This window comes from Elephantulus edwardii, unplaced genomic scaffold (genome assembly GCF_000299155.1).
Source record: "Elephantulus edwardii isolate Elephantulus edwardi_28Jun2011 unplaced genomic scaffold, EleEdw1.0 scaffold00035, whole genome shotgun sequence".
NCBI classification, from domain to species: domain Eukaryota; kingdom Metazoa; phylum Chordata; class Mammalia; order Macroscelidea; family Macroscelididae; genus Elephantulus; species Elephantulus edwardii.
In genome coordinates, this window is record NW_006399785.1 from 9012807 (window position 1) to 9029461 (window position 16655).

Here is a 16655-nt window from a genome sequence, read left to right on the forward strand (position 1 = left end):
GGGCTGCAGGTGGGGGTGGTCGGCAAGCACCAAATCCACAACTCCAGAAATGCCAAGTAATGCTGCCAACCCTTTCCCGCCGAATGTGAAACAAGATGACTTGGCTTCCCCGAGCCTCAGTTTCCCCACCCGCTTAGACTACAGAGGAGATAATCTGCACATGCGCGGGTCGCGCTTCAAGCCAGCCAGGGCCGTCGGACCCCCTCCTCCCCGCTTACCTCGAAAGAGGACTCCAGTTCGTCCACCAAGGTACTGCTCGAGCTCCTCGGAGCCCCTGGCGCGGCCTGAAGAAGCGAAGCCTGGCCCGAGAGTCCCGGCGGGGCCTGCGGGGCCCCCGGAGGCGGCCCGGAGAACATGCCACCCAGCGAGGCTGCCATGTCTGCAATGACGGCCGAGGGCCCGCCGCGCCTGTGCAGGAGCCAGCGGGTCACGTGACAGCCTCGGTCACGTGACGGGTCGTTGCGCCAAGAGGCGTTCCAATCTTCCCTCCCTGGTCCAATCCCATCTGCTGCTTTTACCTGAAAGTTGAAGGCTTTAAGGACATTTGATCAGGTTAGGTGGCGAGGAGAAGTGATAACCAAAGCGGAGCCAGACTTCCCCCGAGAATCGCACTGTTTGCTACTCATTTTTTTGATTAAATGACTTTTCTATCTCTGGCCTCTTTGCAATATGCTAATAAGGAGCCATTCATTCATTCATTCCAGGAACACTTATTGTTTACCATGCCAATCACAAATCTAATCACCATAGATTTAACTGGGGAAAAAAGATAAGGTTTTCCTTAAATTCTTACGGGAAAAGTAATAAAAACGGCATTTAAACTATACTCATGGAGTCAAGGACTAATAACGAATCCTGCCAGTGCTAAGTATCTGGCAGCCAGATGTAGGAATGATTACTTTTGTCTGGACCAGATTGGTTAAGTGTTGGTAGTATTCTATAAAATCCCTACTTGGCATTCTGAAGGGTTGAGGAAATCTTTAATTTCACTAAATATTCATAGAATCACCTGTCTAGCTCCACTGTTTTTTTTTTTTTTAATGTAGCTTCTGAACGTGGATTGAATCTCAACATTAAGACAAAAACCGTCAGTACCGGACTGATAAGCAAATCATGGTACAGAAGACTAAAATTGTCAATGATTTCTTATTAGTTGGATCCACAATCAACACCCTTGGTACCAGCAGTCAGGATTTTAGGAAAAATATTTTACTGGGAAAGTCTGCTGTAAGGGACCTCTCAAAATTACTGAGAAACAATAATAAAAATTTAAAGACTAAGGTGTGCCTGATTCAGACCGTAGTCTTTTTACTCTCTATGCATGAGAGATTTGTCCTGAAAAGGGTTAAACCGGGTGGCTCCTTGGAGGCAAGGATTCTGAGGCTCCATCTAACATACTCTGGACATGTTGTGAGGAGAGACCGGTCCTTGGAGAGGGACATCATGCTTGGGAGGGTGGAGGGACAGCGCAGAAGAGGAAGGCCCTCTATGAGGTGGATTGATTCAGTGACTGGGATAATCGGAATGGGAGTGTCAGAGACAGTGCGATTGGCACAGAACAGAGCAGAGTTTAGGGCTGTTGTACATAGGGTCGCTATGAGTCGCAGGCGACTCGACGGCATATAACAACAACATGCATGAGAGCTGCATAGTGAATAAGGATGACAGAAAACATGATGCCTTTGAGTAAAGCACTGAATGTTCCATGGACTGCCAAAAGAACTAACATTATCTTGGGAAAAGTGCAGCCAGAGTGTTCCCTGAAGGCAAGGAGTGTGAAGCTTCATCTCACATATTGTGGACATACTGCTAGGAAAGGATGTTCCTCGGAAAGGGACATCAAACCTGGAAAGGTAAAGGGTCAGCAAAAAAGAGGAAGACCCTTAAGAGATAGATTGACATGGTGACTTCACCAATGGGCTCAAGTGTTGTCAGAGATGACACAGGATATGGCAGGGTTCAGGTCTGTTCTCAGGGTTACTGCAAGTCAAGCTCAAGTCACCAGCACCTAATCATGTTGTTAGGTGCATTGAGTTGGAACTTATAGCCGACTCTCCAGCAGCTTTTCAGAGGCTGTAAACTGCACAGCCTCCGGAAGAGATTGCCCATCTTCCTCCCACAGAACAGCCGATGGATCCCAAACACCTGCACTCGGGCTGGGGTCGTGGCACAGCTCCTTACCCACTAGGCCACATGAGCTCCCTAAAGCTAACAAATGCTGTGGAAGTACATGTTTGTGTCCATTCTAACTCCATGAACCAGTTTACTCACAGGATATCCAATTTTAAAAGACAATGGCAGGGGAGCTCTGGTGGCCTAGTGGCAAGGAGCTGCAACTACAATCCCAGAGGCACACGGTTCAAATCCACCAGATGCTCTGCCGGGGAAGGAGGGACAATCTCCTCCTGTACCAGTCAGTTCTGATTTGATGGTACACTCACAGAAAAATAATAAAATAAAAATTAAAAAAAAAAGACAATGGCAATAAACAGCTTTTCCAGTCAAATGTCTTTAGTCTCAAAAAGGAAAAAGAGGCAAAGTTCCCTTTCATGGGTAACTTGATCCACCTGATACTTCAGTGAACTAATGAGGAACTCTGCACTAAATCTGCACAAGTGGAATTGTGTCAATCCCATTAGTCACCATGGACAAGCCCTTTGAGAGTCTGGTTTCTTATTCAGGATTTCAAATAACCTGACACCTTCTCATGACACTGCCTGAAAATACTACAGCACAAGTAGGATGTAGATAAGACTCTGAGGCCCCATATTTACCAAGTCTCTGCTTTGGGATTTCCAACATGTTCTACAGGGTTTTCAGAAGCCTGTTAATTCACAAGTTCATGGCCAGTCCTTCTTGGTCTCTAATGCCAACCAGAACCTGTCTTGTTATGTACCTTTGAGTCGTGACTCATAGTGACCCTACGTACAATAGTTCTGAACTCTGGCCTATCCTGAGCCAGTCTCACCAACTCCAACACAACTAATCCCATTGCCCCAAGTACCGTATCAATCCATCCTCAGGTAGAAACCCGTCTACCATAGGTAATTTTGTTGACACCTCAAATAGTAGTGCAGCTTCCAGCATCAGAAATGCATAAGCCATCGCAGTATGACAAATGGACAAGCAAGTGGTGGGAAAATTCTAAAAAGCAAGGATGTCAGCTTCCAGGATGTCAAGCAAGTGGTGGGAAAATTCTAAAAAGCAAGGATGTCAGCTTCCAGGATGTCAAGCAAGTGGTGGGAAAATTCTAAAAAGCAAGGATGTCAGCTTAAAGACGAAGGTGTACTTGATCCAACCCTTGGTATTTTCAGTTGCTTAATAGGCATGTCAAGGCTAGACAGCGAATAAAGAAAACAGAACTAATGCCTTTGAGTTGTGGTGTTGGAAGTGAGTACTGAATATCCCGTGCTCTTACAAAAGAAATGAAACAAATCTCAGAGTGCAACTAGGGAGCTCTTGGTGTGTGTATGTGTACCATCTAACTGCATTCGACTGCCATAGGAAGAGATTGCCCCTCCTTCTCCAGCAGAGCATCTAGTGGATTCAAACCATGTGCCTTTGGGATTGCAGCGCTAAGGTATTCTTTAGAGGCAAGGATGCTGAAACTCCCTCACATACTCTGGACATGTTGTCAGAACGGGTTAGTCCTTGGAAAAAAGCTTCTTGGGAAAGGTGGAGTCAGTCAGAGACCAATTATCTTAACAAAATGGATTAACACAGTGACTACCACGGACTTGAGCATCGGAGCCTATCATGATGGGACAGCCCAGGGCAAGGTTCTGACCTGTTGATCATCGTTGTGGTTACTTGACTGCATTTGAACTGCTGTCACTTGACATAAGCTATTTAACAACAGCTTAAACTTTTCAGCTCTGTGACATGTTAGCACACTTCTCTTGTGTGGGAAGCCAAATTTCTGAATACTTATAATACACCAAACAGTCTCAGGATATGAGGGAGCCAAGCTGGAATTCACCCTGAAGCACTAAGGCAAACCTTAAGCATTTACAGGATTGGATTCTTGTATTTGCTAACCTCTCCCACCTGAGTCAAGCGTAAGGTTTTTCCATAAAAGAGCTTAGTTTCATTTGAATGCTTTGTGATTTGCTCCCTGGCAATTTTCAATAAAGGCCTGAGACTAGACCAGTGCTTCGGTTGTTTGAGAAATGTTTGCCTCCTGCTTTACATGTTTTCTTCCACATTCTTGGTGTTCTGTCATTATTAATAATTATACTTTACCCTCAGTATGCAGCACTCTTGTACCTCATTTTTCTCATCTGTAATATGGGCAGAAGGAACAGAACGTACTTCACGGGGTGACTGTGAGGGTTCTATAATGTAGTGATTAGAACGTGACTTGATAAATGGAAGCAGTGCCTGGCAGACGGCAGGTACCCTTAGCGGGTTACTGCGATTTGGCGCTGAGTGTTTGGAGACTAAGTGCTGTGTCACCATTACACAAACTGATCACCTCTAATATTAACACTGAAACAAATATCCTGATGACTCAGTTCATGTTACAAAAGGGACAGTAAGTTAATGCAAAGGATGGGCACGAACGCAGCAGGAGCCAAGCCAGACAACACAGAAAGTTGGATTTATTATTATGAGCGCATAGTGACTCTTGATTTGTTCACAGCTCGAATGCCACTTATCTGAAAAGAAAAACTGTGCTCATCACTGTAACCATATCCTCTGGAAAGGTGACGACCCAGTGTGCTGTCGGGTTTTTAAAAATTCATCATCATTTGTATTTTTATAATCCATGCTAAGCCAATCAGCGGCTTGATCTTTACAAATCTCCACATAAAATGAAAGATAAAGGAATCAGGCATAAAAATTTCATTTTGAAACACCACCCATTTTTTTTTTTAAAGATTTCTTAGCGATTCATTCACAAATGTCTTGAAGCTCAGCTGTCCGGTCCAGCGCAGGGAGGGACAGTGCAGGGAATCCAGCCAGAACCACTACGCGCGGTCCTCGCCACGACTGATCCTCAGTAGGAACTCGATCAGAGTCCGCGTGGGCCGGCCGGTCATGCCCTTCCGCAGGTAGGGGACTTCATCCTTGTTGGTCATGACCCCCGCGATGTCCAGATGAGCCCACTTGGGGTGTGTCACGAACTCTCGCAGGAAGGCTGCAGCAGTGCACGCTCCCGCAGACCTGGAGGGACAAAGGTCATTCTCTAAAGTCCACAAACAGCTCCTGAAAACTGCACTGCTGCCCTACGATTCCGCAGAGCAAGTTCTCAGGCTACGCCGTGAAAAGACAAGCTCAGGAGGCGGAGTAAAGAAGTTCATCTCCAGAACTGCTCCACGAACACTGACCATCAGATGCGGCTTTAAGGGTAAAGAATAAACCCTAAACTGGTAGTGCATTCACCCATTTTCCACATTTTCTTCACTCTTTGTTTAGAGAGAACCTCACATTTTTTAAAATATAAAATGTTGAGTCAGCTGACAAAGACCTTAAGAAGTAAAAGATACCAAAAATTAAAAATTTGGCAAGCACTACTTATTTTCAAATGGAGTTCTGGTGGCTTGGTGGTAATGAGCTGCACTATCAACCAAAGGCCCAGGGTTCAAATCCACCAGCTGCTCCATGGGAGAAAGCTGGGCAATTAACTGCCTCTGAAAACCCAGTGGAGGGTCAGTATCGCGTTGGATCTGATGTGATGATCTATAATAACAACTCATCCTCAAAGGGAAAATAGTGACAACTTTTTAAAGAGGAAATAAACCCTCAAACAAAACCGTCATGTGGGCCCCCAATGAGCACTATGAAAATGTTCGGCTGACTTCTCTTACTCACCTGTATTTTCCAATGTTATTAACATCAGCAAGCTGACAATCTACTACTTGTCTGGTATAATGTTCGAAGAGGGGCATCCTCCAGACGCGGTCCCCCGTGTCAACGCTGGCCTGAAAAGAGAGGGACATGAGGGCTGGCAGCCGGCTGAAGGAGGTTCTGGGGACGTTCATGCATGTTTCATGCATAACAGAAAGAAGCGTTCCAAGACGCTACCCCAAAACATTAAGTGCTATAAGAAGGTTCAGGAATCTTTTTTTCTGTTTAATGGAAATCTATGCTTAAGCATGGTATTAGCTTGATTTTTACAAATCTGTGTAAAATTAAAAAAAAGTGGCAAAAAAATGTCATCCTTAAATACCACTTTGTTCTGTTTAAAACATTTCCAAATTACAGAATTATAAAACTCTTACAGAAAAGATTTCCAAAATAGCCTTAGAATAGTGCCATTTATTTAATCCTTGCATTAAAGGGATTTTGATGCTGTGAGTTTACCTTTGAATTGAAAATACACCACTGGGGAATCTCATATTTAATAGTGCTCTGGGACTTGTACGCATGTTCCTAAATTATGGGGATGTTGCCCCTCCCCGTCCTCTAGGAGCCTTGGAATGTTGGAGGAAAGCAGGTTTCAGAATTGGAGGAGGAAGCGGTAATGAAGAGAACCAGTGTTACACATGGGGAAAGGCTTTGCTACAATCGCCCAGCTTCTGATACTGTTCCTGAGTCTAGCAGATACGGTTCCAACTTGAGTTTCATCGATACAGTATTTCCAACTAGGGTTTCCCATGTCAAACCGCCTGCAGAAAACCAAAGGAAAGCAAGCAAACGATTCTGGAGGCGAGTCTCAGCTAAAATCCATCAACAGATGTTGTGGATTACACACATAGTCCCTCATCTTCAGTCTAGTCACCTGGATGTGCTGGTGACCCGGTGACTTCCATCACTCAATCCTTGACTACCGACTACTCCCAAGGTACTGGAGATAGGAAGAAACAATTCCCATCTCAAACAAAAGCCTGGTCACTGACTTCCAAAAGGGCTGAAAGCGCCATGGGCACTTTTCTCCCTGACACACACAGGGGTCACCAAGATCCCCCGAGTTCCGGTCAAACACTCACCCGCTCATTTTTCGTTATTTTACTTTCAACCTTGGTGTTTGATCCACGGTGTCAGATATCTTTTCAGCTGAGTAAATGAAACTCAACTATTTATATTCCATTAATTGCGTTTTTCTTCTTTTACAGCTGAATGAGACCAGAAATGTGCCTGTATGTATACAGAAAATCAGGGACGACAAGGACGGCGCAGGAGAGCACAGGGCTCACATCTGTTCTTCACAGGGCACTATGAGTCGTTCTCAACTCCATAGCACCTGAGAGCACCCACAACGTCCGTGTTTATCTGAGCCCTCAGACCTCAGAGTGCTCACGGCTAGCTGGAGAAGCAGAAGAGTAAGCAGATTGTTTTAATACGCTATTAAACAACAACAACATCATACTAAGGGAGCACTGGTGGCCCAGAGGCAAGAAGCTGCGCTGCAATCCCAAAGGCACGTAGTTCAAGGCCACCAGCCGCTCCACAGGAGAAGGATGGGCAATCTCTGAAAAATGTACCAAGAAGTAAAAAACAAGGCTGTCATCATTTCCAAGTGCAGAAACTTCAAGCAGCAGCAGCAGCAGCTACAAAAGCCGTTACTCTGAGCTGGAGTTAAGTAGCAGGAGGCTCAGCTGAGAACTCAGTGTGGCAGCTCCGAGGACAGAGCTGAGGAGACGCTCACAGACACTCAGTGGGGATTTTGTTTCTTTTTTTTTTTCTTTAAATAAATTTCTGTTTTATACATGTTTACTTACAAAGTTCATATACACTGCTGTTCACACTGGATCTACCCATATCCTTTCCCCACCCCTCCCTGAATGTGGATTTTAAATGCTCATATATACAGGACCTTGATTTTCTAAAAAGCATAAAGTGAAAAAAGAAAAACATCAACCCTACATACAGGACCTTGATTTTCTAAAAAGCATAAAGTGAAAAAAGAAAAACATCAACCCACAAACAGGAGTAAGGTCAGAACGGAGGTACAAGGGCCAGAGAAAGGGGCCTCGTCCAGCCAGGAAAGAAAAGGAGAGTGTGGCTGGGACTGCAAGGGAGGGGCCTCAGAGTGACCAGAAGACAGAGGAGGAGAAGTCGGCTGGTGAAATCCGTGCTCTCCACACAGCTCAGCCCCAGCACACCTGCACGGCCACCGGCAAACGCCAGGCTTGTTCCCACTGGGGCGCTGTTGGCTCCCTCTGTTACTAGTGGAGCGGGCGAGGGGCTGAGGCTCCAGGTGGAGCTGTGCGCCAGGCAGGTGGACACAGCCGGGGGCTGAGGGGACGCGTGAGGACTAGTCAGTGACGAGGTGCTGGCCGCAGCCATGGAAACAGAGGAGTCTCCCCAGGGACCATCAGGAAGAGGAGACTGCGTCCGAGGATGGAGCACAGCCACAGAGGAACGGGCTGAGGACAGAGGAACAGAGGGCCAGTCAGAAAGGCGGAAGGGAAACTGATGGGCATCTTATCACAGAAGCTCAGGGAGGAGCCTGAGCGGGAGGGCCAAGTTCTTGTTCTCAGGAGAGGCGAGCGAGGCCAGGGGTGGGAAGGGGACTGGGCTCTGGAACAGACTGCAGCTATGGAGGGAGGTAAAGAGGAGGACGTGTGCACGGAGAATGCACCCCGCTCTCTCTCCTGTCCTCTATGCAGGGCTCACCTGGAAACCTGATCTACCTCAGGGAGTCTAAATGACGGCCGGATTAGCACCGGGTCTTTACCTCAGCCTTCCATGATCCTGGGGCGTCAACCCATAATTTAAGAGCACGTTCAGAAATCTCAAAGCATATTGAAGTAAGTTTCCTCTGAAGTGTATTTTCTATATGAAGGTAAACCCACTGCATCAAAAATCACTTTAACACTGGGGTTAGATGACACCACCTCTCTCAGGCCACTGCTCAGCACTGTCCAGTCAATCCCGAGTCACGGGGGGGACAGACCCTCGAAAGCGGAGACGACCACATGCCTGCCTCACAGCCGTCAGCCAGACCACCAGGACGGGACTAATCCTGTGACTAACATCTCTTTATGTATTAGTTTATAGAGATTCTATGTATTATTTTAGGGACCTCTGGTGGCCCAGCTGGCAGAGAATGCACTGTTAGCAAAAAGGTGGCACCTCTCTGGCAGTGTGACTTCACCAGCTGGCTCAGAGGGAGAAAGATGGGCAATGTCCTCCCGTGTGACTTAACAATCTTGTCAAAACCCGCTGGAGGGTCAGCTATGAGCTGGTTCCCGCTCGAGAGCAGTGAGAGAAACACGGAGAGGTTACAGCTCTTACCTCGAACAGTTTGGTCCACAGCCATGACGAGTTGGTGAAGACCCCGGTGGCGCCGGAGCCCAGAGCTACGTCCATGGCACCTGTGAGACACCGGGCAGGTCAGTGCTCAGTCCAGCTGGTTCTCCTGCTGCTCAGCCCCACACCTTAGCCTTGACCGTGTTTCAATGTTGTGCTCATTGTCATTGTCAAAATGAAGTACAATTCAGAAACCCTGATCCGTCATTAGTCGTCACTGAGTTAACTCTACTCATTATGCAAACGTCAGTGAAAGAGAGGAAGACCGTCAGCCAGACGGACTGGCCCGGTGAAGGCAGCAAGGGGCTCCAGGGTGTCGGGAGACTGTGAGGACGGCACAGGGTTCAGATCTGCTGTTCAGAGTTGCATTCGACCCGAAGGCACTTAGCAACAACATGACCCCACCTGGCGCCTCTGGGAGGGTACGGAACACGCGTTTCAGCAGGCTACTGCTCAGATGCACAACCACTATGTCACCAGAAAGTCCCTACTATTTACAATTTTTATCTTTTTATGTTTGTCAAATCTGAATTCACCATCAATTATTATGGAAAGGGAAGACTGAGAAACGCGACTGCCAAGCTCATAATCTCTTCCAGGGCCCGTCATTACACGTGGTCAGGGTTTTATTCCAGGCCCGTTCGGCGTCTTAAAAACAAAACTTGCTTCTGCTGAGTTGACTCAACTCCCAGTGAGCCTCTCTCAGTCCCTCAGGTCTCCGAGGCAGTAAGTCTTGAAATATGAAAGTGCCCGGTTTTTCTCCTTCAAACGAGGGGTAGACTCAAACCGATGACCTTTCTGTGGGCAACTTGAGAGCCAGCACTCGATGCTACCAGAGCTCCTTCTGCTTCAGTGAGCACTTATTCTCCTCTTTACAAAGAAACGCTTACAAACACTCTTCATGACTTTACACTGGCTCACTGGGTGCACTACTGGGCATCTGGGGTCTCCAATTTCCCCAAATCTTTAACTGTCTTCCCTTACAACTTTTTCTACATGTGTCACACCACTGCTTAGACTTCTTTTGTTTAATTTTCATTTCTATTTCCAGTTAAACATGCATCTTATTTTTTTAAAAAAAAAAATTCCCACGTGTAACAATGAATAAAATAAAAATTTTGTTTTAAAAAAAGTTCTTGTTTTTAAGTATTTTTGTTGTTGTTGTTGTGGAAATCGGGGTTTTTGTGTCCTTTGGCACAGACCAGCTGCATGACAGCAATCAGGTGCAGTAATCAGAGTCTTCCTCAGGTCGTCAGGTGCTCCGGGAGCCTTATGTGGCCCCTGCCAGGCCCCAGCTGTAAGCTCTGTGGCAGAAATCGTATGTGATCTCTAGCCCCAGACCTTGGGCCCAGCCCCCTGCCTCGCGTGTGGAAGCTCAGGAAGTGTCCATGGAAGGAAGCAAGCGAAGCTGACCGTCACCCAGGCATTCACACGGATGATGAATGGAGGCAGACCTCAGTACGAGGACCCCCCTCCCCCCCGGGGAAGGTCAGGAGACACGGTGCTAGTTGAAGGCAACACTGTACGTCAGAGGAACCAGGCGGCCCCCAGGAAGCTGATGAGAACTGATTAACAGCTTCTAGCCGGCGCAGTGACCAAGCTCTTGAAAATGCACCCTTCGTGCTACAACTGGCGCGTAAATACAAAAAGTGCTGGAAAATCAGAGCAGATCCTGCTTCCACTACGGGCCCAACGAGGAATTCTGGAGCTGTTACGGATTTCTCTGTAATTGCTTCTAACTATCAAACAGAAGCCGTCTCCTCAGGTCAGGCTAAGGTGTCCCCTGCATAAGCTGATCTTAGTTCCTTGGCTAAAAGTACACTCTAGAATGTTTTAAAATAGTAAAACTGCTAATCTGAAGTATCTGACAACTGCAAAACAATGCCTTTGGTGAGGCATCTTTGAATGCAGACGGAGAGCGCCAAGTCTGAGCGGAGTAACGCCCGAGAGCAGAGGCCGCCTCACCTGTTAAGGTGGCAGCGTTGAGGATGAGCTTCGGGTTGAAGGTGTGAGCGTAGCAGAGCGCGTCGGCCAGGATGAGCCTCCCCTCAGCGTCAGTGTTGTCCACCTGCGGGCAGGGGACCAGACAGTGTGAGGGACACAGACGTGTACCGGAACGAGGGCCTAGAACACGAGTCCCCACCCCAGAAGAAACCCCTTGTGAACGAGACCTTCCAACTCAGGGTGATCAGGCCGAGTCTCTGCAGAATCAGGTACCTGGTCTTTCTCCCAAAGGTCTACTGACCGTGCACTGTAGGTCGTGGGGTGGGCCCTCTGCCACACGCCCCCAACATGCAGAGCCCATGCATGATGCGGCTGGGGGTTCCCACCTGGCCCCTCAGTGGGAGAGTTAACAGAACACAGGTCCATCCAGCCCACAGTCTCCCCCACCCTCCCAGGCTCTGCAGTCTGGCACTAAAGGACAGTAATGTGCGTGTGTGCGGGTGTCTAAGAAGCAGGAGTCGTCGTCAGTCAACAGGAATCATATTCTAAACCTTCTCATGAGGAAGGCGCTTGGCGCTGTATGAAAAACCACCAAGGAATAAAGATCCCGCACCGCTTCTCCAGGTGTGGTGGGTGCTCTGCACCTGTGCCAGGCCTGCTCCCGGGAGATCACAGGCCCCGAAGGACGGGTGGGGAGTATGAGTGTCTTCCCCTCACACACCTGGATGGTCTTTCCGTTCCTGGCCCGCACCACATCGCCCGGCTTGTTGGCCTTCCCGCTGGGCATATTTTCACAAAGAGGGGCCAAACCTATGAGAAAGGATGAATGAAGAGAATCAAACACGCGGAGTGTCCAGATATGCCCCGCATGGGATGGGGCTCCAAGAACCACCCAAACCACGTCAGACAGATGCCCCCTGATCAGGAGGTCACTCTAACGCCACCAGTGGCAGGGACAACACGCTGACCACCAGCGACTGGAAGCACATGTCATCCACACACACTGCTAATCGTCCACCTTGACCTTAATCAGGAAAGGAACGATCAAATCAATCCAGGCTGTGACGCGTCCCACGACAAGCCCGGGCCCTTCGAAAGCTGGGGATGTCACTGCGGGTGGGGTGTGGTGGGGAGGAAGAGGCAGGGATACAGCTCAGGGTTAGAGAGCGCAGGAGACAGGGCAGCGAGTCGCCGGGTGTGAGCTGACCGAGTCCTAGATTTCAGATTGCAGGAAAGGGGTTTGGGGATGTGTAACACCTGAACTGTGCTACGGTTCTAGCACCCTCAGGATGCCAAATGCCATGGTCATTACATAGATTGTCCTTGCCCTCAGCAGTCACGGACTGACCACTTAGGAGAAAGAGGCTATGATTATGGAAAAAAAGAACACATGTGATAGTTCCTTTTATGTGCTAATTCAGCCAGGCTACAGGCTGGTGCCATGGTTTGGCCAGATGCTTGCCTCGCCATGAAGTTCACTGTTGGGATGCAAGGTGGTGGCATTCATCTGGGAGGTGAGAGGGAGTTTCTCTGGGGCGTGTGCACACTTGCTGTCACTTGACCTACTATTGGTATTAAGGGCTTAGTGCTCCAAATGGCTTTCCTAGCCATTTCCATGACTTCACCATGGGGACGTGCAGGAACATGCACCTAAGGCGTGTTAGCCTGTCCACAAAGGGGACAGGGCCAGCCTCGCCATTAAACTGAGTGGATGCAGCAGCGACAGGAAGAACGTCACCAGCAGAAGAGAAGAGAATGCAAGTGGTTCCTCAGGACTAGAGATTCCCGACCCAGCCTCACCAGGGCTCCGGGAACCACGGCCACAGCAGCCACCGCCGAGAACTGAAGGGAGACCTGACGTGAGATGGAGCGGACCCCGGGCTGGACACGCCACAGACCTGCTGCTTAAAGCCTTTTGCCTACATTTACTGGAGGACTGTGGCAGGGAGGGGCAGTGGCAGGAGTGAGAATTTTCTAACACTGGCCTAACGCTGCGAGGTTCAGGGCTGACGCGCCTGCGCGTCCGTTTCAGAAGCTGTCCTGACTACATTTAACTTTTTAACTTTCCCAATGTGGTTCTGTGTAGTCTGGGAGCTACTGCATTAGAGCTGGACCCCCGTAAAGCAGACTGGTGTGGAGATGGGCAGAAGGAGGTACCAGAGCAGGCCAGACATGTCTGAGCCCGGGGGGAATTGGCTTCAGGTTGCTGATGCTGTTGACGGAGCCAACAGTTCTCTTTGTGACGCTGGTAAAGGTCACATATGGCCGTTCCCATGGCTCTTTTGACATCTACACATCACGGGATATAAACTTGTAGCAGATCCAGCCAGCCACCTCTCCACAATCGCGTGAGACAATTCCTTGAAACAAATCTGTGTGCGTATACGTCTAACTCTCGTTTTCTGTTTCTCCAGGGAACTGTTGTTTGTTGCTGTTAAGTGCCATCGAGTTATAGACGACTCATAGCGACCCTATGAACGAAAGTCCTCGACACCTGCGTGACTTTCAAACTTTCTCCAGGTTCATAGGGTTTCCAGAGACAAGCTATTTAGGGAAGTGGATGCCACTCCTGCTTCCAAGCTTGTTTTAATTAAGGAGCTCTGCAAGAAGTTAAATTAGTCAGAAATGGATCTCACATCTAGCTTCCCTGGGCAACGACTGTTACCAGTCCACGCTTTCTAAAACACAGCGCTGAGCAAGGCTGGGATCTCCCAGCCCTGCGCCTGGAGTCCTTATAGCGCTTCCTGCGTTCACTCTTTCCAGCCCTCCACTGCCTGTGCGTCCCGTCTGCTAGATGACCACAGACAGCCCAGGCAGGCAGGCACCCCTTGGACTGACAGACCCCCTAGGAGAGCACAGCACAACCGCAAACCACTGTTCCCAGAAGGAAATCAAATCTGCTTAGGTCCAGTCCACCGGCTACAAAACACACGTCACCCAGTCAGCTCGGACGGGTGAACACCGGGTTCGGTGCTGGCCTTCTGCCGGATGGAATGTGCACGGGAACCCACATCCGGAGCTCCAGTTCTCTCATTTCACCAACGTCAGAAACTGTCGGCCCTTGGCCTCTGGTCCCACTTACCGATGATGTTAATGGGCAAACTGAGCTTGGCCGCAGACACGATGGCCGAGCAGATGGTCGCGGCTCCCCCCATGTCGGCTCGCATGAGGTCCATGTTGGCGGAAGCCTTGATGGAGATGCCGCCGCTGGGGAAGGGAAGAGGGCAGGGTTAACAAGCAAAGAGCCCGCTACTGCTTCCCACATGTCCGTCAGTCCAGCTCACCACACAAAACCCCTCCGCCTACTGGACAAAGGAACACGACTGTCTAAACTCAGAACCTGGACCAAGTGAAAAAGATGTAGTCTTCTCTGCCTGGATAACCCAGCGGTGCGTAACGCTATTAATACACCTGTATTTTGATGCATGTGTTCTATGTTGTTCTGTTTTTATTCTTCGTTTGGAAAAGGTTATAAAATGCTCTCCCTTCCCCTCCCCGGGGAAAGAACAGCTATTCTAGCTATCTCGTGGGAGAGGGTGTGGCTGGCAGAAAACCCAGCAGGAGAGCTATCTGTGTAGTTTGGCAAACAGTCCTCACAAAATCAATACACCGCTCAAACTCCTTCTGTGTCTTTAACTCCTGACCTGCCACACAAATGCCCTTCTCAGCAAAGGGCATGACTTCATCACACCGTCACTGCGTCTGACGGTCATGAACGGTCAGGAAAGCCAACAAGCTCAGCAGAGGAAGGGCGAGCTCGCACCCTCATAGAAGAACAAAGAACACTTGTCCCTGGCACCTTGACCAGGCGCTACGAAAGTTCTGACCTTCGTGGTACAAAAACCGGGGGCGCTGAACGAGGCTTTGCTTAGCAAGAAGCCTTCCTCCACCACCACTTCCTCCAAAGGGGGTCCTGGCACTGCCCACTGACTTTCCTGCTTCCGTTCCGGTTCATAGAGGAGCGTCCCCTCTGAGGAGTTTGCTTTCCTTACAAACCAGACGATCAGCTCTCACTCCCCGCACAAGCGTGCGGTGGTGAGACAGGTGTCCTTTACAACCACAACTGAAGATCAGCCACTGCCTCAAAATTAGAGAAGAAAGGTGCTCCCCGTCCAGGGAGCCTGGGACCGCCTCTCTAGGGCTAGAACATGTGGGGTTCCTGCGTGCCCCACCACCACATACATCACCTCAAGGCCGCCCCTGGGAGTCTCCGCCCTGTCTGAACAAGTAGAATTCTCAAGAGGCTGCACGTCAAACACCAGCTCTCATCTTGATTCACTTTCAGAACTGCTCCCCAGTCCATTCATTTCTTTTCTACCGCACACAGCCTAGTGGAGGCCAGAGGCACCTTCCTTTGGATGTTTCCTGTCACCTCCTAACAGGTGTCCCCACCTTCGCTGCGTTACCTCCATGGCCAGCACGCTGTCACAAAACCAAACAATCAAGCTCCGTTTAAATGTCAGGAGGCATTTTCTTGGCAGAAAGTGACAAGCAAATTCTAAAACCGAAGTGAAAACGCAAAGATCCTGCTGCTGGGTGTGGAGTCGACTCTGATGTGGGGTGACGCTGACGCATCAGGTTGAAGGAAATGGCTTTTGCCATTTTTGCTATTTTCTGGGCAAATAAATTTTTATAAAGAACGAGGTTTAGAGGTCTCCTCTCTTTGCTCTCAAGTCTACAGTAATCAGGATGCTGGGCTCCGAGGGACTCGTGAAAGATCCCGTCCAGTGCTAGACCCACAGCTACACAGTAAACTGATTTTCAACCAAGATGCCAAGACGGGGACTGGGCAGCCTTTTCAATAAATCGTGCTCACACATACTGATTGTTTTTGCTGACTGCCTTCAAGTCGAGCACGACTCATAGCGACCCTATGAACAAAAGGCCCGAAGCCCCTCTACAACTACCAACATTTATCCAAGTTTACTGAGTTTAGGGAGGCATGTTCCACATTTTAAAAAAACCTCAAACTCGAAGTGGAAGAATATCCCTTGCTCATGGATAGGAAGACTCAATGTTGTCAAAATGGCAATACTACCAAAGGCAATTTACACGTTCAATGCAATCCCAACACAAAATACCAATCCCATTCTTCAACGAGATGCATAAGGCAATCTCCAACTTCATTTGGAATGGAAAGAAGCCCCGAATAAGCAAAGCACTCCTTAAAAACAGAGAAAAGGTAGGAGGCATCTCACTCCGATTTCAAATCCTACTACACTGCCGTGGCAGTTAAGACAGCATGGTACTGGTACAATGACAGACACATAGATCAATGGAATAGAATCGAGAACCCAGAAATCAGTCCATCTATCTATGGTCAACTGATTTTTGACAAGGAGATGAAATCAGTTAGGTGGGGAAATGACAGCCTTTTTAACAAATGGTGTTGGCAAAACTGGAAAACTATCTGCAGAAAAATTAAACAAGATCCCCACCTCACTCCATATACAAAAACCAACTCAAGGTGGATCATGGACCTAGGACTAAAAACAAGGACTATAAACTTCATT

The 16655-nt window shown here is 48.6% G+C and overlaps 2 protein-coding genes across 2 annotated transcripts in view; both read right to left on the bottom strand.

Moving 5' to 3' along the window:
- The window catches only part of MED28 (mediator complex subunit 28), an 8892-nt gene extending 8515 nt beyond the window's left edge, over window positions 1–377 (bottom strand). Inside the window, exon 1 of the mRNA XM_006884532.1 lies at window positions 219–377. Within this exon, the coding sequence (XP_006884594.1) occupies window positions 219–377 (159 nt within the window). The remainder of the gene's footprint in view (window positions 1–218) is intronic.
- Window positions 378–4970: 4593 nt separating this feature from the next.
- The window catches only part of LAP3 (leucine aminopeptidase 3), a 25132-nt gene continuing 13447 nt past the window's right edge, over window positions 4971–16655 (bottom strand). Inside the window, exons 8-13 of the mRNA XM_006884533.1 lie at window positions 14225–14349; window positions 11864–11952; window positions 11164–11266; window positions 9184–9263; window positions 5815–5924; window positions 4971–5166 (exon numbers count right to left, since the gene is read on the bottom strand). Of these exons, the coding sequence (XP_006884595.1) occupies window positions 4971–5166; window positions 5815–5924; window positions 9184–9263; window positions 11164–11266; window positions 11864–11952; window positions 14225–14349 (703 nt within the window). The remainder of the gene's footprint in view (window positions 5167–5814; window positions 5925–9183; window positions 9264–11163; window positions 11267–11863; window positions 11953–14224; window positions 14350–16655) is intronic.